General features: G+C 55.2%; 1 protein-coding gene across 1 annotated transcript in view; it reads right to left on the bottom strand.

The window, feature by feature from the left end:
* The window catches only part of ADAMTS17 (ADAM metallopeptidase with thrombospondin type 1 motif 17), a 90,061-nt gene that overhangs the window by 39,821 nt on the left and 28,385 nt on the right, over nt 1-21,855 (bottom strand). Inside the window, exons 8-11 of the mRNA XM_059677915.1 lie at nt 11,520-11,625; nt 6,786-6,926; nt 5,592-5,742; nt 157-258 (exon numbers count right to left, since the gene is read on the bottom strand). Coding sequence (XP_059533898.1) covers nt 157-258; nt 5,592-5,742; nt 6,786-6,926; nt 11,520-11,625 — 500 coding nt within the window. The remainder of the gene's footprint in view (nt 1-156; nt 259-5,591; nt 5,743-6,785; nt 6,927-11,519; nt 11,626-21,855) is intronic.

Raw genomic sequence — 21,855 nt, forward strand, 5'->3', positions numbered from 1 at the left:
AAAAAAAAGGGGGGTAATGGAAGTGGCCCTCTGCCCAGAGTGGGCTCCATGGGCATTTCTGGGGAGGCCAGGCGATTCCCCGGGGGTGCCTGAGAACAGTGCCCAATGCCAGGGGACGGGGGCTGCCCCCAGGGACTGGCGGGGGCGGGTGGGTACCTTGTCGGCCCCACACTCGGTGCCGTCCAGGGGCGGGTCCAGCTTCGTCTTGCAGGAGGCGTCTCCTTCCACCAGGCACCACAGCCCCGCGCACATCAGATGCTGTGACAAAGAGAAGCAACATGACTGCCGAGGACATGGCGTGCGGGTCACAGCGGGGTCGCCGGAGGGCCCGGCGAGGGGTTTGGGTCTCCCTTCCTCTCTGAAAGCAATAGAAATGTATTTTTAAAAATAAATAAAACAACAAAAAAGAACCAATGGGAAAAAATCCTCACCTGAGGAGGTGAGGATTGATGAGAAAAGAGAGACGTGGAAGGGACAAAGATCAAGGAGAAAAAGACAGGGGGTGAGCATCGTCTCATGTACCAATAAAAAAATATTTTTTAAAGACTGTCTCCTTTTAAAAAAAAATCTGTATCTACATCTATATATACTGACTTCAGAGAGGAAGGGAGAGGGACAGAGACATGGAAACATCACCGAGGACAGAGAGTCATGGGTCGGCTGCCACCTGCACGCCCCACACTGGGGATCGAGCCTGCAACCTGGGCCTGTGCCCTTGACCGGAATTGAACCGTGACCTCCTGGTTCACTGGTAGGTGCTCAACCACTGAGCCACACCGGCCGGGCAGTGCACCGCTCCGACTCCTCTCTCCTCCCACTACCCACCCCCCGACAGAGCTTCCTGGGATCACCTCCCAGATAAACTACTTGCACCCAAGTCCCCGTCTCGTGGTCGGAAAATTGAGACCAGATGTACTTGGGGCTCTTTTGAGAGACTGTTTCCTTGAGGCCAAATCCAATCAACGACAAAAAATGCCTGAGCTGGAGTGGGGACACGTCCCCTCCAGGGCAAGGCCAGGGCAGTCACCGCAGGGCTCGCCAAGGGTGTGCTGAGCTCAGTTCCCAGGAATCTCAAACATCTGCACTTTGGGCAGCGTGAGCGTCGGGGTCCCTGTGCACAGCTCGGGGCAGTCAAACATCTGCACGGAAAAGAGGCGCTGTCCACGCTGCTAATGTCAGAGCACATCCAGAAGGGGAAGGGACCGCCCTGGCCGGTTTGGCTCAGTGGACAGAGCATCGGCCCGAGGACTGAAGGGTGCCAGGTTCGATTCCCGGTCAAGGGCACGGAACTGGATTGCAGGCTCGATCCCCGGCCGTGGTCGGGGCACATACAGGAGGCAACCAATCAATGTGTCTCTCTCACACTGATGTTTCTCTATCTCTTCCCCTCCCTTCCACTCTCTCTAAGAATCAATGGAAAAATGCCCGGCTGGCGTGCCTCAGCGGTTGAGGTTGACCTATGAGCCAGGAGGTCACGGTTTGACTCCCTGTCAGGGCACAGGCCTGGGTTGCGGGCTCCATCCCCAGTGTGGGGCGTGCAGGAGGCAGCCGATCCGTGATTCTCTCTCATCATGGATGTTTCTATCTCTCTCTCCTTCTCCCTTCCTCTCTGAAACCAATAAAAATATATTTTAAAAAAATAAATAAAACAACGAAACAAGAACCAATGGAAAAATATCCTCAGGTGAGGATTAAGGAGAAAAAAGAGATGTGGGCGGGACAAAGGTGAAGGCGAAAAAGGCAGGAAAGCAGCGCCCGAGGGTGTGGACAGAGCGAAGAACAGCCCAGCGCCTCTTAGTTTCCAAGGATGTGGAGCTGCTCTGGGCCAGAGAAGTTGATGACTCAGGCGGAATACTGCGCACTTGGGTTCAGGGAAGCCCCACGGCCCCACGTGAGCGGGGAAGAGGTGAGAGCCTTGAGCACAGCACCAGCTGGTCCCGTAAAGTGCGACCGGCGGCACCTCATTACGCGGCTGGTTCCGCGCACTCTGACCCCAGAGCTCTGGGGGACAGTGGTGGCGGTGGGGACATGTGTCCCGGGGACAAGGCTGAGCCAGGAGGAATGTATGGGGCCGGGGGTGGGGGTTAGGAGACATAACGGGCCTTCAGGAGAGGGAGGAAGGAGGCGGCCTGACCGTTTATTATGCATTTTATAGACAGCGCTTTCCCATAAAACTTTCCTAATCATCAAAAAAAAAAAGGGGGGGGGGGGGAGAATGAGGTCAGGCAAAGGTGTCTTCAATAGAACACAAAACGTCTGAACTACAAAGGGAAACACACTAATAAATTATATCATAATAAAATGAAGAACTTCTGCCCGGCTGGCCTGGCTCAGTGGTTGAGTGTCAACCTATGAACCAGGAGGTCAGGGTTCGATTCCCGGTCAGGACACATGCTCGGGGTGCAAGCTCCATCCCCAGTAGGGGGCGTGCAGGAGGCAGCCGGTCCATGAGTCTCTCATCATTGATGTTTCTATCTTTCTCTCTTCCTTCCTCTCTAAAATCAGTGAAAAAAAATATATAAACACACACACACACACACACACACACACACACACAAAAGCCTAGTATGCAAAGTGTCCCCTCACGAGTTCAACTGACCAGTTCGATCGCTCGCTATGACGTGTGCTGACCACCAGAGGGTGGCGCGGAACAAAGGGAGGCCCTGGCCGGCAACCACTAGGGACCCTACCTGTGCACAAATTTTGTGCACTGGGCCTCTAGTGTGTATATATATAAAACGCACATTAAAACAGTTTCTGCAGATAAAGGTGCAGTCAGTCAAGCGAATCAGGGGTGGGGTGCCCAGGGTCCCCCAACTCCCCGCCCTAGGAGCAGTCCTTAAGTAGCAGCGGGATGCCACTGACCGGGCACAGAGCGTCAGGGAAATGAAACTGCTCCCTGGTCCTAGCATCTGTTCCCTCACCGGCTGCCTTTAATGCTTGCCGTGTGAACGTCATGTCAAGTGCACGGTGCCGCAAAGGCCCCCGAGATGCTGTGTAACAAACACGCCCGGTGCAAGCTGCCTTCCCTGGGACGCTTGGCACTGTGGGGAGGTGTGGGTCCCTCGGAAAGACACCACTGGTCCTGCGTTCGAGGCTTCACAGTGTTTCTCTTAACCCGTCGTGCCCCTCTGAGGTCCCCTCCAGGTGGTCTCAATCCCCTTCCTCACTCGCACTGCTGAGCGCCTGGAGAGATGCTCTGACGCAACACCGTGCGGAAGGGGAGGGTTATGTAAAAAACCCTCAGAAACGTGCTGCTGATAACACCAGCCAAGAGGGAGATAAAATGAAATGCGAAGCGCTGGATGTGAAAGTGACTAATCCACATTTTCCACACAGACTCCTGCAGTTTGAAGCCCTTTCCCGCACCGGCATGCCAGGCCTGCTTCTGGAAGGTTCCGCGAGTCCCGGGTTTGGTCCCTCCTTGCATGTTCCTACAGGTTGTGGCAGAGACCACCATCACCTGGCTGGGGCCAAATGGTGCGGTGGGGGAGGGGGGGAGGAGACACAGGCTTGGGGGAGGGCAGGGCCAGGGGAACGAGGCATGGGGAGAGGCAGGGCGGAGAGCACTCCGGGGAGGATGTCTGCTGTGCACGCTCGAACGCTGCTGGAAAATGGGGCCTTCTGCTGCCAAGCCCAATAGCTCTGAGAGGAGCTGCAGCTGCCGGGCAGGAAGCTGAGCCCAGGCAGGCGAGGCGGCACTCACCCTGGAGTCCGACCCAGCTTCCTACCGCCCAGCCCGTCCGTCTGAGGGGCAGGGCGGGGCTCCCGTCCGGCCAGCCGCCCACTCTGGCCAGGTGTGTCCGTGGGTGTTAAAGGGGCCGGCTTCGTTTAGATCGGTAGTTCCTAAATCGAGCTGAGCGTGACAACTCCGAGGAAGACATATCAAATGAAATACCCGGACCGGCCAGTGTGGCTCAATGGTTGAGCATCGACCTATGAACCAGGAGGTCAGGGTTCGATTCCTGGTCAGGTCACCAGGTTGTGGGCTTGATCCCCAGTAGGGGGCGTGCAGAAGGCAGCCGATCCATGATTCTCTCTCCTCATTGATGTTTCTCTCTCTGTCTCCCTCTCCCTTCCTCTCTGAAATCAATAAAAATATATTTGTAAAAAATTACTTAAAAACAATCGGGGCCTGGAGGGGCCAATGCCACACTGTCCCTTCCAGCTGTCACCACCCTCAGTCTCATTCTGACGGAGACTCTGCTCTGCAGGGACTGCTGACAAGGACAGGAGTGACTTGTCAGCATAAAGAAAAAAGGCCAGACTGGGCTCGTCGGTCAAGTTCCTCTCCCCTTTCTAATAAATATTTACTACCCGCTGTTTACAACGTGTAGGTTTGGACTTTCTTGAAACGCTTTCCTGAATTAAAAACATCACATTACTATTGGCTAAAAGAGGAGACGGCTCTATGTGCCAAGGATTTGCAACAAGTGCCAATTAGGCAATGCCAATTTTTTTTTTTTTGCACTTATTTCCATGGGCAGCTCTGAGCCTCACGGCACCAGCCTTCTGCACACAAGAGAGACGCGATGCTGGTGGTGGGGGGTCTCCGGGGTCCTAGGAGGGAGGACGGGCGGGGCTCTAGCTTTCCCTGGTCCTCTGCCCCGCAGGTGTTTCAGGAAGATGGGCCTGGCGCACACTGGAAGCCAGGCTGCTCCCGCGCCACCTGAAGTAGCGTTTTCCCAGAGTTCTCACCCAATCCCTTTGAGCCAGGAAATGGCTTTTTTAGGCTCCACATGGTGAATGCCAGAGGAAGAACGTACATGAGTCCAGTGGAAGGAGGTTCTGGATTCAAAACTTCACCTAAAGACTAGCCCAGCCGGTGTGGCTCAGTGGTTGAGCATCGACCTATGAACCAGGAGGTCAGGGCACACGTCCGAGTTGTGAGGTCGACCCCCAGTGGGGGGCATGCAGGAGGCAGCCAATCAATGATCCTCTCTCCTCATTGATGTTTCTACCTCCCTCTCCCTCTCCCTTTCTCCCTGAAATCAACAGAAATATATTTTAAAAAAAGAAGAAGAAGGGTAATAACTCATGCAAGCCAGAGCATGCCACGGGGGACAGATACTGGCCCGCCACTCCCGGGCACCCAGCACCTGGTCTCCCACGAGGAGGCCCCAGGGCGGGACTCTGAACCCCTTCTCAGAGTAATATCTGTCCATGCATAATGACGAAGGACAGAAGTTTACCAAGGAAACAATTCAATGCAAATGTAATTCCAGATACAGAATAACTACAAATGCATACTCCAGCAACATGCGTTTCTTAGTGAACAGGTTACATAACAAAATCTGACTCTGAGTGTACGAGCATGTGTTTACGTGCACCCATGTGTGCACTCGGCTCTCGAGGCATGCACTGTGCAAGTGCCCATGATGGTAGATGTATATGCATGCCTGCTTGTGTGTGTGCGTATACATGTGTGTAAATGCATATACACATGTGTGAAAATGCATATACATGTGTGTGAATGCATATACACGTGCGTGCGTGCACAGGTGCGTGGAGTGTGAATACCTGTGTCCTCCAGCAGAAGCCACATGCTCCTTCCTGGGCCGCCCCCCCCACCCCCCACCCCGGCCTCTTACCTCCATGTTTCTGCAGAAGGTGGCGTTGGTGCCAAACAGGATCTGGCACTGCTCGTTGGCGCTGTAGTGCATGCCAGGCAGCTTGTGAGGGAGGCGCACGGCGTGCTGGCTCCGGGGGTCCGTGACCAGCAAGCAGGTGCTGACTTTCGACCTGAAACGGACAAGAGGTCAGTCGACGCGCAAAAGCACTGCCCGGGACTTTGTTCTGATTTTGAGTCGCTGAGAAGGCTGCGCCTCCACATTACTTATGGGCCGCCCGGCCGGCGTGGCTGTGGTTGAGCGTCGACCTATGAACCAGGAGGTCACAATCAGGGCACATGCCCGGGTTGCGGGCTCCATCCCCAGTGGGGGACGTGCAGGAGGCAGCCGATTGATGATTCCCTCTCATCGTTGATGTTTCTCTCTCCCTCTCCCTTCCTCTCTCCAATAAGGAAGATACATTGAGCGAGCCCTTGTCCCTGGTGAAGGCGCGTCCCTATCACAGGGGAGCCTGAGCATGGAGACACCTCTGTTCTGCTGCCGCCACGGCCACCGACACAGTGGTGTCCACTCATGGTCAAAACATGCAGAGAGCCGAAACCGGTTTGGCTCAGTGGATAGACCGTCGGCCTGCGGACAGAAAGGTCCCAGGTTCGATTCCGGTCAAGGGCATGTACCTGGGTTGCGGGCATATCCCCAGTAGGAGATGTGCAGGAGGCAGCGGATCGATGTTTCTCTCTCATCGATGTTTCTAACTCTCTATCTCTCTCCCTTCCTCTCTGTAAAAAATCAATAAAATATATTTTTTTAAAAACCCAAAACACACAGAGAAATGAAGCAGGTCCAAAGCATGGTCACGGTGCTGATATTTCAATTAACCAACAAGAATTTATGAATATGAGCTGAGTGCCCAACATCATAGCAGATGCATGCGCCACGCCGGGTACGCACGTCACACCTGGTGCACACGTCACACCCAGGGCACAGCCCACACCAGGTGAACATGGCACCCAGGTACACACGGCATACATCACACCAGGTGCACACACTGGAGAAAGCCTGGCAGATGCGGGAGGTTCTGCACTGACCATGCTCTAGGGCAGCTGAGAATTCTGGGAGATCCATTCCCCTGCCCACATGCGCGGAGACCCCACGTTGCGTCTGCTGGGAGTACTTCCTGTTGCAGGGAAGGCACAGAGGGACTCCAGGACTCACTTGAGGAAGTTTTCAAGGTCATCTCGGCTGCAGGAGGACCAGGAGAGGTCGCTGGGGTTCCGGCCTTTCACCCACTCCCCCGACATGATGTGGGACCTGCCGGCGCAGGACGCGTGGTCGTCGTCGTGGTTCATGCCCAAGCTGCCGAGGGAGGGAGAGGAGACAGGACACTTATCCTACAGGCTTCTCATCTCTGCTTCCAGGGTCTAGCATCCAATTCCTTTTTATTTTTTTTTTTAATTGATTTCAAAACGGAAGGGAGAGGGAGAGAGAGATAGAAAGATCAACGATGAGAGGGAATCATGGATCGGCTGCCTCCTGCACGCCCCCTACTGGAGATCAAGCCTGGAACTAGGGCATGTGCCCTTGACCGTGACCACCTGGTTCATAGGTGGATGCTCAACCACTGAGCCACACCGGCCAGCGCCCACTGATGTTATTTTCAAACCTACTTGTGTCAGTCACGCTTGCGACTTCACGGCTAAAAATGGTCAAACGCTAAGTAAGCGCCCGGTAAAGCTACCGTTTGGTGAACTAGCATTGGGGCTGGGAGGCGTGACGTTGGCATTTAAATGAAGGACTACCTGACTGAGAGGCTCCTGTTATTGCCAGGGCGTCTCTTACTCTGACAGCACCACAGTTTACAGAAACGAGGCGTGTGAGGCCCACACTGTAATTTTACCGTCAAGTGGCTGTGGGACTCAGGACACAGACTGGCCTCTGTCACGTGTGGCCCAGATGCATCCCACACAATAACAACTCCAGGGCCGGAGTTTGATCGGGCCTTGAGACAAGGAACACACGGCTTCTCCCAGAATCTTACGTGTTTGAGGCGCTCTGGGAGGGCAGTTTTAGGAGGCTCTCAGCCTGCCTGTCCCTCTCTCAGAAGGTTTGGGATTTTTTTTTTTTTTAAATGTTTTTGTTGATTTTCAGGAAGGGAGAGAGGAAAACATCCATGATGAGAGAGAATCATGGGTCGGCTTCCTCCTGCACGCCCCCTAGTGGGGACCGAGTGCACAGCCTGGGCATGTGCCCTGACTGGGAATCGAACCAGCAACCTCTTGGTGCACAGGATGATGCTCAACCACTGAGCCACCCCGGTCGGGCCTGAATTCACTTTAGAGGCAAAGACCAAACCACTCTCCATAGAGATACAGGGACTATGCTAACGGCAAAGCTTGATATGACCGAATACTCGACGGAGAGCTTCTCGTTCGAGCCCAGGGCTTCCTGCACTCTGGGAATAAAAGTCTTGCCCAGCCGGTGTGGCTCAGTGGCTGAGCATCCACTTATGAACCAGGAGGTCACAGTTCCATTCCCGGTCAGGGTATGTGCCTGGGTTGCAGGCTCTGTCCCTGTGCAGGAGGCAGCCGATCGACGATTCTCTCTCATCATTGATGTTTCTCTCTCCCTCTCCCTTCCTCTCTGAAACCAATAAAATAAACAAAAAAAATTATTCCATAGCTTACTTACTTTCAACGTAAAAGAAATAATCAACTGTCAAAATACTTAGATGCCACACCGGCAAATGAAATGCATGGAAGAAACATCTGGATCCTTTAAAGCTCTTGGGATATCGAAATGCACCATTCCGGCGCGTCCAGGGAGTGCACCGCTGCAGGTGGGGTCTGAACCTGCACCAAGTTCAAGGCCCACGCGTTTCATTTACAGACTCGACCCTAAGGGTGGAGAGTCTAAGGAACGGAGGGAATTCAGAAGCAGTAACCGCCTCCTGCTAAATTATGAAACGCTCATCTGAGGGGCTTTCCACAAAGTGTTGTCTCTACAGACTCCCTGCTGCTTGCACACCGAGGATTTGTTTTTGAAATTTCCACACCGCTGAAACATTGGCGGCTTTGTTACTGCTCTTTCCTTTCCCATTTATTTATTTATTTAGCTATTTTGAGGCTCTTCCGAAGCAACCCTTTTTATCTTTAAAAAGAATCTTCACTTCCCCTCGTGCAAATTATAGGCTTCTTGCAGTAATCGCTCCTGCTTAAGATGGCATTCAAGGTGCCGGATAAAAACAGCTTCTCCTGGCCGCCTTAATGATGGTGTACGCAGCTCTCAGCTCGTCCCGAAGCCCCTCTGAATTCTGGCTCCGAGCAGCCATCCTGTGAAGAGGCGATGCCAGGAGCGGCGCCCAAGCAGTAATTGATATTTTCACTAGCGGCAACTTTGTAGCCGATGAGAGGTTATGCGAGCGGCAAGTCTGTAGCGGAGAGTAGGTTATTAAGACAGGGAAGGAGGTCCTCCCGGCAGAATCCCATCGGGGATGTGGAAGGAAAAGGGGTTCCGGACACAGAGCCTCTCAGCGTGTGGTTCCCCCAGAGACGCGAAGCCCCTTGTGTGGGTGTCTCCGAGCACAGGTGACGACCAGAAGGGCGGGAGAGATTCCAAAATCAGGGTGCGAAAGCTGTTCTAGCGACTCCCCCATGGAAAACACTTACTTATTTTAAATACTAGAGGCCCGGCGCATGAAATTCATGCACGGGTACAGTCCCTAGACCTGGCCTGCAATCAGGGCCATCTTCCCCAGCTGCCCGCAGCTGCCCGCCCCCCCCCCGCACCCAGTTCCCCTTCCCCCGGCCATCGAGTGATCAGTCCCTGACAGCCGGGGGAAGGGACCAGGAGGTGGGTTGTTCCCTCTTGCTGGCCCCGCCCCTGCCGCAGATGGCCATTGGGCGATCGGAGCCGATGGCCAGGAAAAGGGACCAAAAGGTGGTCGGTGCGCCTCACAGTGACTGGTCCAGCAGTTTTTCTGGTCATTCTGCCGTTAAGGTCAATTTGCATATTACCCTTTTATTATATAGGATGTTTCCATTGATTGGCGGGAGAGAGGAAAAGAGAGGGGGGGGGGAGAGAGAGAGAGAGAGAGAGAAACGAGAGAGATCCATGGATCGGCTGCCTCCTGCACGCCCACACTGGGGATCGAGCCCACAACCCGGGCCTGTGCCCTGACCAGGAATCGAAACAACCATGACCTCCTGGTTCATAGGTCAACTCTCAAGCATGGAGCCATGCGGGCTGGGCCAGAAGCAGTGTCCTTGCCTCACCTTGGACTCTGCGTCCAGGCTAAGACTCCAAAGGAAATCTTGGTGATTTCCATGCGATTCCTGTTAATGCTGGGCAGTGGGAAATTCCCACTTAGGGCACAGAGGCCACTTGGGTGGGGCCACCAGCCAGAAGGTTCCTGCGGCTCCAGAAGCTGCCCCTCCCGTTCAAAATCACCCCTCAGAGACGGGCAGAAGGAGAGTCTGCTTTTGCTGGTGTGGGAGAGGGAGGCGGGGGCTGTTATGAAGAGAGGGGCTGGGCGCTGTGCTGGTGCAGGGGGGCCTTGCGAGTCCCCAGGGGCCCCTCCTCAGAAGCCAGTCCTGCAGCTCAGGGCAGACACAGGAGGAGGAGGAGGAGGAGGAGATATGTGGCCGTGGCAGAGGGCAGGGGAGGACGGGACCGGGCTTGTCCGTGATGCATGCGCAAGACCCTGCAACGCTCAGCAGCACACTGAGAAAGTATCATCACAAGAGGACATGAGCCCCAGGTATTCTGTCCGGTTCAGGAAACTGGATCAGACAGACGGGGCTGGGAGGACGCTCACACGCAGACTTTGATCCGGGGCCCACGCACCTTGGCGTGAGACCGGGCCACCTGCTCGCGTGCCCACCTGCCCCTCAGTCCGGCGCTGATGGCCCTGGGAGCTGAGTAGCAATGGACGGCAGGACACAGGGGGCCAGGGAGGAGCCCATCGAAACCCAGCCTGGACGGCCTGATGGAAAAGCAGACCCCAGCACCGTGCCTGCCTGCAGACCCTTCTTGGTCTGCAAGGAAGACCGACCCCGACCGTCTGTGATACAACAGCCCTAATTCCAACAAGTACACACACCCCGGCTGGCGAGGCTCAGTGGTTGAGTGTCGAGCTGTGAACCAGGAGGTCACAGTTGGTTCAATTCCAGGTCAGGGCACATGCCCGGGTTGTGGGCTCGATCCCCAGTGGGGGGCGTGCAGGAAGCAGCCGATCCATGAGTCTCTCTCATCATTGACGTTTCTCTCTCTTCCTCTCTGAGATCAATAAAAATATATTTTTTTAAAAAAAGGTTAAGGCACGGACGTTCTACCTTCAGAAACCTGGACTTGGGAACTGGCTGCAAAGGACGTAGGGAGATGAACATAAATAAATCCCAGTATTTGAATGCTGGGTTGAGAGTGACTCAGAGATCATGCTGATCCCGGGAGAGAAATTCGAGCAGAAGACACTGAGAAAAACCTCTTCACCTTCCAGCAGATGCTTTCAGAACAGACCCAAACCCCAAGTCAACCCTCAGGGCCCGGCCGGCGTGGCTCAGTGGTTGAGCATCAACCTATGAAGCAGGGGGTCACAGTTCGAATCCCAGTCAGGGCACATGCTTGTGTTACGGGCTCCATCCGCAGCAGGGGGCGTGCAGGAGGCAGCGGATCCATGATTCTCTCTCATCATGGATATTTCTCTCTCTCTCTCCCGCTCCCTTCCTCTCTGAAATCAATAAAAAATATATTTTTAAAAAAAGATTTCGACCCTCTGAGCCTGTGGCTGGGCGAGCTCTGGGGTTCCCTGCAGGGCTGAGCCCAGGCTCGCTGGCCGGGTCCACGCTGTGGAAGAAGCAGAGGCGCGGACCAGCAGACTCCGGATGTGGAGAGCTCGGGTGCAGAGACACGTCCTCGGGAAGGAGTTTAAACACCCGAGTGGCCGACACTTACTTGTGGCCCAGCTCGTGGGCGATGGTGAAGGCGAGGTTGAGGCCGTTGTCCTCGGCGAGCACACACTTCCTCTTGGCGCTGCACACGCCTCCTAAGTAAGCAATCCCTGCAGCGGAGACAGACACAGCCTTCAGAATCCTGGGCCCTGACCTCGCCGGGAGGGTCCGGGTGGTCGCATGGCAGAGAGAGGTGCAGACGGGGTGGTAAGGGGCACAGGGCTAGGCCTGACCTTCCAGAGCTCACAGAGGGATCGGTGGGCACGCGACGCTTTGGCCTCAGCCTAGTAAGAATAGTAACCACAACAAATGCCGAGCAGGTATTTTTTTTAAAAAAATTTTAAATAATATTTTTATTGATTTCAGAGAGGAAGGGAGAAGGGGGGAGAGAGAGAGAGAAACATCAATGATGAGAGAGAATCATGGATCGGCTGCCTCCTGCACGCCCCACACTGGGGATCGAGCCTGCAACCCAGGCATGTGCCCTGACCAGGAATAGAACCGTGACCTCCTGGTTCCTAGGTTGATGCTCAACCATGGAGCCACGCCGGCCGGTAACATCCTCTTTGTGGATCTCAACTTCACTCTGGGGTGGACCTGAGCCACTCCCTCCTGCCCGGTCCCTCCAACAGCCCCCCGAGCTGCCCGCTCTGCACGGAGATGCGCTGGGACCCGGGCACCCCGAGCGGGCAGCTCACCGTGTGTCTACTTCCATTCAGAAACCAGCAGCAGCTGGGCCAAGCGGGGAGAGCGTTCCGATGAAAGGGACAAAGAATGGTTTCTGGCCTCGCGATGCTGGTTTGCTCATGGACATCCCAACCGAGCCGCGCAGACGACTGACCTCCAGCAAGGACACCGTCCGGCTCCTCAGGGCCTTCGAGGCCATCTCTCTGGTTTTATTTAAAAAAAATTTTTTTGTGTGTGTGGCTTGTTGCGAAGTGGCCAGCAGCGAGCCAGAGGCACACTCCCACGCAGCCCTCCTGGTATGCACGTGCAGTGCGCACACGCATGCACATGCATGCACACACATGGATACACACACACACTCACGTGCACTTAAAGCCACACCCAGCAGCACCATCCCAGGCCCAGGCCAGGCCTCCGGGGCCAATAAATTAATTACAAACAATCCGACGAGCACGCCCGGGAGCAGCCGTCTGGCGAGGGGGTAAGGGCGGCGGCCAAGGCCAGCTGTGCGGAGCCTGCCATCCCCGGGGCGTCTGCTGCCCCAGCAGACTCAACGCCACACGGACACGTCCCCAGCCTCCGGCGCGCTCCGGCCGGAGCAGGCGGTCCCCATCCCCACTCTGATGAGGTAACGCACAGGCTGGGGAGTCGGCTCAGCACAGGGCCTTCCAGTAATTGCCTTTTAATCTGTCCAAGGCGCAGATGGTTCTGCAAAGCTAGAAACAAAGGCTCGGTTTATTTACAAAAAAAAAAAAAAAAATGTTCTCACACGAGGGTGGGGGAAGGTCCAGGGCTATTTTTTTTTTTTTCAATTGACTTTTAAATAGAGAGGGAGAGGGAGAGAGAGAAGCATCCATGATGAGAGAGAATCATAGATCGGCTGCCTCCTGCACGCCCCCCACTGGGGATGGAGCCTGCAACCCGGGCCTGTGCACACGAATCGAACCGTGACCGCTTGGTGCATAGGACACGGCTCAATCCACTGAGCCTCACAGGCCGGACAAGGTTCAGTGCTTTTTATTTTTTTTATTTGTATTGATTTCAGAGAGAGGAAAGGAGAAGATACAGATAGAAACATCAATGATGAGAGAGAATCATTGTTCAGCTGCCCCCTGCACACCCCACATTGGGGATCAAGCCTACAACCTGGGCGTGTGCCCTTGACCGGAATCGAACCTGAGACCCTCCAGTCCGCAGGCCGACGCTCTATCCATTGAGCCAAACCAGCCAGGGCTGTCCAGTGCTTTATGACGTTTCACTGCGACCATGAGCAACCTGGTCCTCGAGCCGAGTGAGGGAAAGAGAAAGAAAAGGACCCGGACACACCCAAGTGCATTGACGAGCGACGGTGCGCAAGTGTGTGAACTCCCACAACCACGTGGGGGGGGTCGGGGGGGGTCCCAGGTTGCGGTAAAAGAAAGGGCTGCAGGGACTAAATGGGCGTGAAGCGATGAGCTTCAGCGGGAAGCAAAGGCCACCACTCTTGCACGTTCCCTGGGAGGAAACAGCCGTCCAGAGGGAGGGTGAGCTGGCGGCTCGCGGAGACCCCATCGCCTCTGGCTGCAGAGGCACCAACCGGCAAACACCCACCCAATCCCCACATCGGAGCTCGTCCACAAAAGAGGAGGCCGGCGTGTTTCTCCAACACTCACGCGCCTCCAGGCAAACCCCGGGCCTCCCTCACCAAAGTGCTGATAAACCAACAACCATGAATAATCTTCGCAGACTTAGAAGATTTCCCTAAACCTTGATGTGTCTATACAGAGACGTGGGTGGGACAGAGGAGAGGTTCCCCGTGGTCAAGTCCAAATGCTCTTAATCCTAAAGATAAAAAGACTCAAGGGATAGAGGCAATAATATTCACAGCAGTTACCTCCAAGATATGGTGAAGTCATTATAGCTCCTGTTAATTGTCTCCTTCTTCCTGTGTGTGGCTTAAACCTAATAGAACGAATGTGTACTTGCTATGGAGATTAAAGCTATTGGTTATATTTCATTTATCCCAGCAGACATGGAACAGAGGCAGAGGAGGTAAACACACACACACACACACACACACACACACACACACACACGAGTCCTCCAGGCCCGGCCGGCGTGGCTCAGTGGTTGAGCGTCGACCTCTGACCCAGGAGGTCACGGTTCGATTCCCGGTCAGGGCACACGCCCGGGTTGTGGGCTCGATCCCCAGTTGGGGGCGTGCAGGAGGCAGCCGATCCATGATTCTCTCTCATCATTGATGTTTCTCTCTCTCTCCCCTCTCTCTTCTTCTCTGAAATCAATTTTTAGAAATGTCTCGCCGACACCCCTGGCAAAACACATATTTTAAATGGGAGATGCTGAGGACAGGCGAGCAGGGCTGCGGCGCGTTTCTCCGTCGCTGGAGAAGTCCATTTGATTCATCCCAACAGCGGTGGCGTCCCCGGAGCCGCCGGCCTGTCCCCCAGCCGTGTCATCTCAGGGCAGACATCTCCCTCCGCCTCCCGCTTCCGCTTCGGGGAGGAAACTGGGGGCAAGGAGGCTTCACTGTTTTCTTTTTCGGTAGAAAACTGCACGGTGTCAGCACATAATTCTCACAGCCTTGCCAGGGGACTGCGGATTCAAGAAGTAAACAACACCGGACAGTGTAAACGCTGTTCATCCGGCAAACGGCCCCGGGTAAACAGTCCCAGCTGCTGGCCCGGCTGCCCACGTCTCGGACCATCCTGGGCTCCCACCAACCGCTCACGGTACCAGCACCATCCTGGTTGTCACTGGGATGCCACGTGCCAATGACAAGAAAGAAATTGACGTCTATTCACTGGCAACCGCGGTGGTGAGGATCAAGTCCTGAGTTCAGGCTCATTCCCAAGTCCCTTCCTAATGCCGCGACCCTTTCATACAGTTCCTCATGCTTCGGTGACCCCCAACCATAAAATTATTTTCGTGGCCACTTCATCACTGTCATTTTGCTGCTGTTATGAATCGTCATGTAAATATCTGATAAGCAGGATGTATTTTCATTGTTACAAATTGAACATAATTAAAGCATAGTGATTCATCACAAAAACAATATGTAATTGTATATGTGTTTTCCGGTGGTCTTAGGCGACCCCTGTGAAAGGGTCGTTCGACCCCCAAAGGGGTCGTGACCCACAGGCTGGCGACCCACAGGTAGAGAACCCTGCTCTAAGTGGATGAAGGTGTGATTTAAATTTGTGAACCAGCCCAGCAGGCGTGGCTCAGTGGTTGAGCCTCCACCTAGGAACCAGGAGGTCACGGTTCGATACCCAGTCAGGGCACACGCCTGGGTTCAGTCCCCAGTAGGGGGCATGCAGGAGGCAGCTGATCCGTGTTTCTCATCATTGATGTTTCCCTCTCCCTCTCCCTTCCTCTCAAAAATAAAAAAGTTAAAAAAATCAAAATAATACATTTGTGAACCACATTAAAAAGCAAATAGCTTTTTAACTGGCCAGTGTGGCTCAGTTGGTTGAGCATCATCCCGTGCACCAAAAGGTCGCCGGTTCGATTCCCGGGTGGGGCACATACCTGGGTTGCGGGAGCATCCCCAGTCGGGGTGCCTATGGACCACATGAGCTGTGTCTATAATGTGCCTTGACTCTGTTCCAAGGACCCGTGCAATGGAATGCGCTAGAAAGTTGCCTGGGACGACCTTGACATACGGCTTCACTCCCTCTCACGCTAACAGCTCTATTTCCACAGGAAGCATAAAATACAAGGCCGTGCGCAGGAATGTGTGCCAAGTGAGCAGAGAAAAAAGAACCGTGCTCTCAGGATGATTAAGAAACCACACTTCTTGCGAATGCTTGGCCGAGCGAAGCCACCCTCTTGGGGATGAAAGGGGGAATTTAAAAGACCCAGGCTGAGGGCCAGGGCAGGCCCAAGGGGATTTCGATCTGTGCTTTGTTCTAAGCCCCTCGAGGGTGGGCCCGGTTCTTGGGCTGCGTGTGGGAGTGGGGCAGGGGTGGGGGGAGGGCAGGCCAGGCCAGAGGGCGGCTCTGGGCACCAGCTCCTGAGCAAAAGTCCATCAGCACTCCCCTGGCAAGGATGTGCGAGCCCCTCAATAAAGAAGTGGTCCCCACACCCAACTCAGGAAGCTGGCTGTCATGTGGGTGCCGACTCAACATTCCGAGCTCAAGTCAACCTGCCCCGAGAAGCCGCCCCTCCCATGCCCTGAGGAGGCCTGGGCGGGACTCCGTGCTGCCGACAGGATGCGAGAAGAACGACATTGCACCCGGACAGACAGTGTGGCTCAGTGGTTGAGCGTCGACCTAGGAACCAGGAGGTTGAGGTTCGATTCCCGGTCAGGGCACGTTCGATCCCCACTGTGGGGCGTGCAGGAGGCAGCCGATCCGTGATTCTTTCTCATCATTGACGTTTCTGCTCTCTCTCTCCCTCTCCCTTCCTCTCCGCAATCAATAATAATATATATCTTTTGAAAAGGGTGTTGAATGCCCAAGAGAACCCGAATGGTCCTTATTTCATCGGACCCGACTCAGGAGCCACTGTTTGCCACGCAGACGTGGCGCCATTCTTGGGGACATAGACAGCGGCGTATTTCTCCTGGGCCAGCAGGGGCCGAGGTGGGCAGGCTCCGGTCTCGGGTGTGGGTCTGCCTCGCCCTCTGCCGTTTGCCACCTGGGTGATGATGGCGCCCGTGCCATCTCTCTAAGCCTTCCCCACCTCCCCCTCCCCCTGTTGGTAACATGAGACTGACACCCACCTCCCGGTGGAGGATTCAATCAATCATGCCAGGGGGGCACTTCTCACGTAGGAAGCCCTGAACAGATATAATCTAGCGCTGCAATTATTTCGAGCGAGTCCAAATGGGGGGGGGGGGGGAGTTGAACAGAAAGTATTTGTCAAGCAAAAGCTCTGCCAAGAAAGCATGTAAGGATTTCGCAGGAGGGGCAGTGTTCGTGGCGGAGTCTCTCAAGGCTTTTATGTACATGACATCCGGGACACTGAAGACAGAAGGGCAAGCAACTGGGGGCTTCTCCTATGTTTCTTTCCTTTTTAAAAAAAATAGGTTTTTATTTTCTTAGGGAGAGAGGGAGAGGGAGAGGGAGAGAGAGGGAAACGTCAATGATGAGAGAATCAGGGATCGGCTGCCTCCTGCGTGCCCCCCACTGGGGATGGAGCCCGCAACCCGGGCATGTGCCCCGACCGGGAATCGAACCGTGACCTCCTGGTTCATAGATCGATGCTCAACCACTGAGCCATACTGGCCGGACCTTATGGTCCTTTTGAGATGAGAGAAGTACTGCCCGCTGATAACAGACATCCCAACACACTGACATCTCCCCCTTTCATGTAACATATCAATTTTCACTCTTTCTGAAGCCAGTCAGGTACTGGGTCAGTCAGAACTATTTGCTGAAGACCCTGTATGTCTTCAAACCTCCACGCTGTTCTCAGGACATCCAAGTCCTTCTGGAATTTGCTTTAAAAGATGTGGAGCCCGGCCAGTCTGGCTCAGTGGTTGACCATCAACCTATGAACCAGGAGGTCACGGTTCGATTCCCGGTCAGGGCACAGGCCCGGGTTGCAGGCTTGATCCTCAGTGTGGGGCGTGCAGGAGGCAGCCGATCCACAATTCCCTCTCATCATTGATGTTTCTATCTCTCCCCCTCTCCCTTCTTCTCTGAAATCCATACAAATATATTGTAAGAAATCATGAACGGGTGGGAAGCGTGCTCTGGGCGGGTCTGTGGGGAGGCCAGAGAGCTGGGGCGACACTGACCAGAACTCCGCTGACCGGCATCTCAGGCGCTCAGCTCCGAGCAGCAGGAATAAACCCCATTGTTTCCTCCTGGGCGCAGGGTGGCCTGGCTGAGAGGTGCCTTCAGCCCCGAGCTGGAACCTTTGCTGGTGGCTCGGGGACCCCAGCCCGGTGCTGGCGCCATCAGAGAGCCTTGGAGACGCTCTTGGCCACCACCCAGGGGCCCGGTGCAGACCCTTGTACTGTGACCTAGACCGCCCAAACGGTCCTAGTCAAGTACATTGCGCCTTGGCCCCCAGAGGGTTTGGGTGGCATTGGCGGCACCACGGCGATCACCCAACAGTTTGCCCTTTGCCCCGCAGCTACTGTGGATGCATCCACTGGAACAACACCGACTGTGGCCTAAACACCAACACAGACGCCGGGAGGAAGCAGGCGGCCAGGTACGCACCGGGGAGGTGCCACTGTGGGCAGACAGTTCTCAGCTTTAGGTCTGGGCGTCCGCCCGGCTTTGGCTCGCTCTTGAATGCCTCGCTGGCAGGCAGCTCGCCCGGATGAAAGGGAGCGTGGCACGTTGGAACAGAGGCGCGATAGGAACAAGGGGGCTTTGTTCTGCTGGATCTTCTGCAAAGCCCGGCGCCCCGACAGGCGTGGGCGCTGAGCCAGGGGGCGCGGGGTGGGGGCGACGTGCGCACCTGGGCGGCCTCCGAGCCTCCCCACACTGAGCGGGCGGGCTGGGGTCCCAGCACTCGTGCCCGCGGCCGTCCCGGAGCAAGGCCACCCGTGGCCTGCCTCTTCTGGGAGGGCAGTGTTTGTCCACCCAAGGGGATGTGTGGAACTATCATTAGTGACCGTGACGGAGGGCTCACCTTCGGGAAGAGGTGAGAGAGGACAATTATGGGAGACACCCCAGCACAACGAAAATCAATTCTGCCCGGGCCGGTGTGGCTCAGTGGTTGAGCGTCGACCTAGGAACCAGGATGCCAGGGTTTGATTCCCTGTCAGGACACATGCCCGGGTGGCGGGCTCCATGCCTAGTTAGGGGTGGGGGGAGGGGGTGCAGGAGGCAGCTGATCCATGATTCTCTCTCATCACTGATGTTTCTGTCTCTCTCTCCCTCTCCCTTCTCTAAAAAGATAAAATAAAATGAAGTTAAAAAAAAAAAAAAAAGAACAAGTTGAAACACAGACATGGTTCCTCTGCCACAAATTGCTCCGCCGTCACACATTCCAAGGAGGGGACTCAGAGGGATGCGATCTGGGAGAGAGAAGGCTCGCCATTGTGCAGAGGCAAAAACGTCTTTCTTCCCCGGTCCCCGCGCTTCACCCCAAGTGCAAAGGCGGGGAAAGGGCGCTGTTTTCCCGGGGTCCCCTCTGACCTGCCTGAACCTTCTCCTGGACTCACATGTTCCGGAGCGGCCACAGGAGGACACAGAAAGCTCTTTGTCCGCACTGGCTGCCTTGGCACTCACTTTCCTTTTATTTTTAAGTAAGTTTTTATTGATTTGAGAGAGAGAGAGAGAGGAAGGGAGAGGGAGATAGAAACATCAATGATGAAAGAGAATCACTGATCGGCTGCCTCCTGCACACGCCCTGCTGGGGATCGAGCCCGCAACTGGGCATGTGCCCTGACCGGGAATCGAACCAGTGACCTCCTGGTTCCTAGGTCGACGGTCAACCACCGCCAGGCCAAACAAAAAATTTTAATACACACACACACACACACACACACACACACACACGGGAACATATCTTGTGTTTCCTGACCCCCATGAAACACAGGTGCTCGGACTCCGCCTGGCGACCCACTCAGGAAGCCTTCCCTTTGTCCTGCAGCAGCGAGGGAAGGAGAATGGTCTGTGCGGAGGAGGAGGAGGAAGAGGAGGAACTGCCAAGGTAGGTCTTAGAAGGCAGCCCCTTCCCCATCCCCCCCCCCCCCCCAATGGAAAGCAACGTTGGCACCAGGAGGCATTTTGCAGGTGGAAAACCTTCCCGTTGGAGCGCAGGTGCGAGCCCGCACTTCTGAGGGGAGGGAGGGAGGGAGGAGATCGGAGGCCATCTTCAAGATCAGCACGTCCCTCGGGGAATCACATGGCTCCGTGTCTCAGGACGGCGCGCCTCACTGTTTCCAGCGCTGTGTTCCTGACCTCGGGCCTCGTAGCCAAGACCGTCCAATCCCAAGGGCACAGCTACTTACCCTCAGACCAGCCAATGAAAAGTTTAATGGAGCGGCCGGTGTAAGGCCTCTTGCCAGGGACCTTCCGTCCAAGTGTCTGGGTCTTCTCATTCCATTAGAGACATTTCCCGGGGCGCCCTGGCTCCCGACTCCATCCGCCGGCCACTGGAATTGCGCGGAAACTGGACACGGGCGTACAGGAGTGGCTGGCACCCTCGTCCGCTGGCCTGGCAGGGCCTGGAGGCGGGGACCGGGCCGTTGCTGACAGGGACCATGTGCAGCCCAACCACACCTTTCTACAGGCTTCCTGGCTGATCTCTTCCTTAGGATCAGATGGCCTGCGCCGGAGCTGAGGTCACAGGATGAGTCATTTCCCAGCATGCCCGGGGCTTTCTCAGGGAAGGAGGCGTTTGGATCATAGTTTGGCTGCCCGGGTGCCTGGTTTTCCTGAACTCCCTAAATCTTGTCTCAAAGGGTCTTCTTTTTCTGCTTTCTCCTAAGTTTTTTTTTTTTTAATAAATATACTTTTATTGATTTTAGAGAGTAGGGGAGAGGGAGAGAGAGAAACATCAATGATGAGAAGTCAATGCATGTATTTTAAAAAGGGTCCACTGGCCCAGCCAGCATGGCTCAGTGGTTGAGCGTCGACCTATGAACCCAGAGACCACAGTTCGATTCCTGGTCAGGGTACATGCCTGGTTGCAGGCTCGATCCCCAGTGTGGGGCATGCAGGAGGCAGCCGATCCATGATTCTCTCTCATCATTGATGTTACTCTCTCTCTCTCCCTCCCTTCCTCCCTCTCCTTCTCCCTCTCCCTCTCTCTCCCTTCCTCTCTGAAATCAATAAAAAAATTTTTTTAAAGGGGTCAACTGTATTCTGAAGGTAGAGGGGGCAAGAATTGCTGATTGATTGGAAGTACCAGGTACCTTCCGAAATTAAGACCCTGCAACGGCCGGTCAGCTTCGGGAAACGGCTAATAAAAATCACAGCCACCAGTTCCCACGGCAGTGGGCGCTGTGCCACACGCTGTCCATGTGCTTGTGTGCGCGCTTCATCCTGACCTCACCGCAGGCCCGCGGGGGTCCGGCCACGATGCCGCCGACGGGAGCTGAAGGGGACAGGCCCGAGGGCGCACACTGGGGAGGAACTGCGCCAGCATCCCCGGCGCCCTCGCCAGCATCCTCGGACATTCGCACGCAGGCTGAGCAGATCCGGGTGTGGACGCAAAGGGCTTCTTGGCCCGACACTTCCAGATTTATTTTTCCAAGATGAAAACCTCTGGGGGTTCCCACTTGATCTCCAAACGTGTGTTTATCTTGGCAGCTGGCGCTTGATGGCAGGAGAAATGCTGCAACCGGCCCGTGAGGCCGGCCCCAGGGGCCCCCGCCGGTCCCCTCGCCCTGTGGCTCCGGGAACCCTTCCATTTAATCAGTGGCTCGGCCAAGGTGGAGAGGAGAGGGCCGTGGCGCTCCCCAGGCCCCCTGGCACGGTCCACGCACAGCTGTTGGGTCCTGTTTGATTTTGTAACCATGGGGTCCAGGAGACAGGAGACAATAGAAAATATTGGAAGAGTATGAAACCGAACTAGAGAAAGGCAGTGGGAGCTTGGAGGAAGAAGTATTAAGCGGAATTGGCATTTCCCCCCCCAAAAAAAAATAGAAAGAAAAGAAAAACCACACCAAAAACACTAATCGTTTTCATGGAATCGACCGTGGAATACCGTGGGAAACGGGAAAGGGCTGCGGGTGGGACAGA

The sequence above is a fragment of the Myotis daubentonii genome, chromosome 21 (assembly GCF_963259705.1).
Source record: "Myotis daubentonii chromosome 21, mMyoDau2.1, whole genome shotgun sequence".
NCBI lineage: Eukaryota > Metazoa > Chordata > Mammalia > Chiroptera > Vespertilionidae > Myotis > Myotis daubentonii.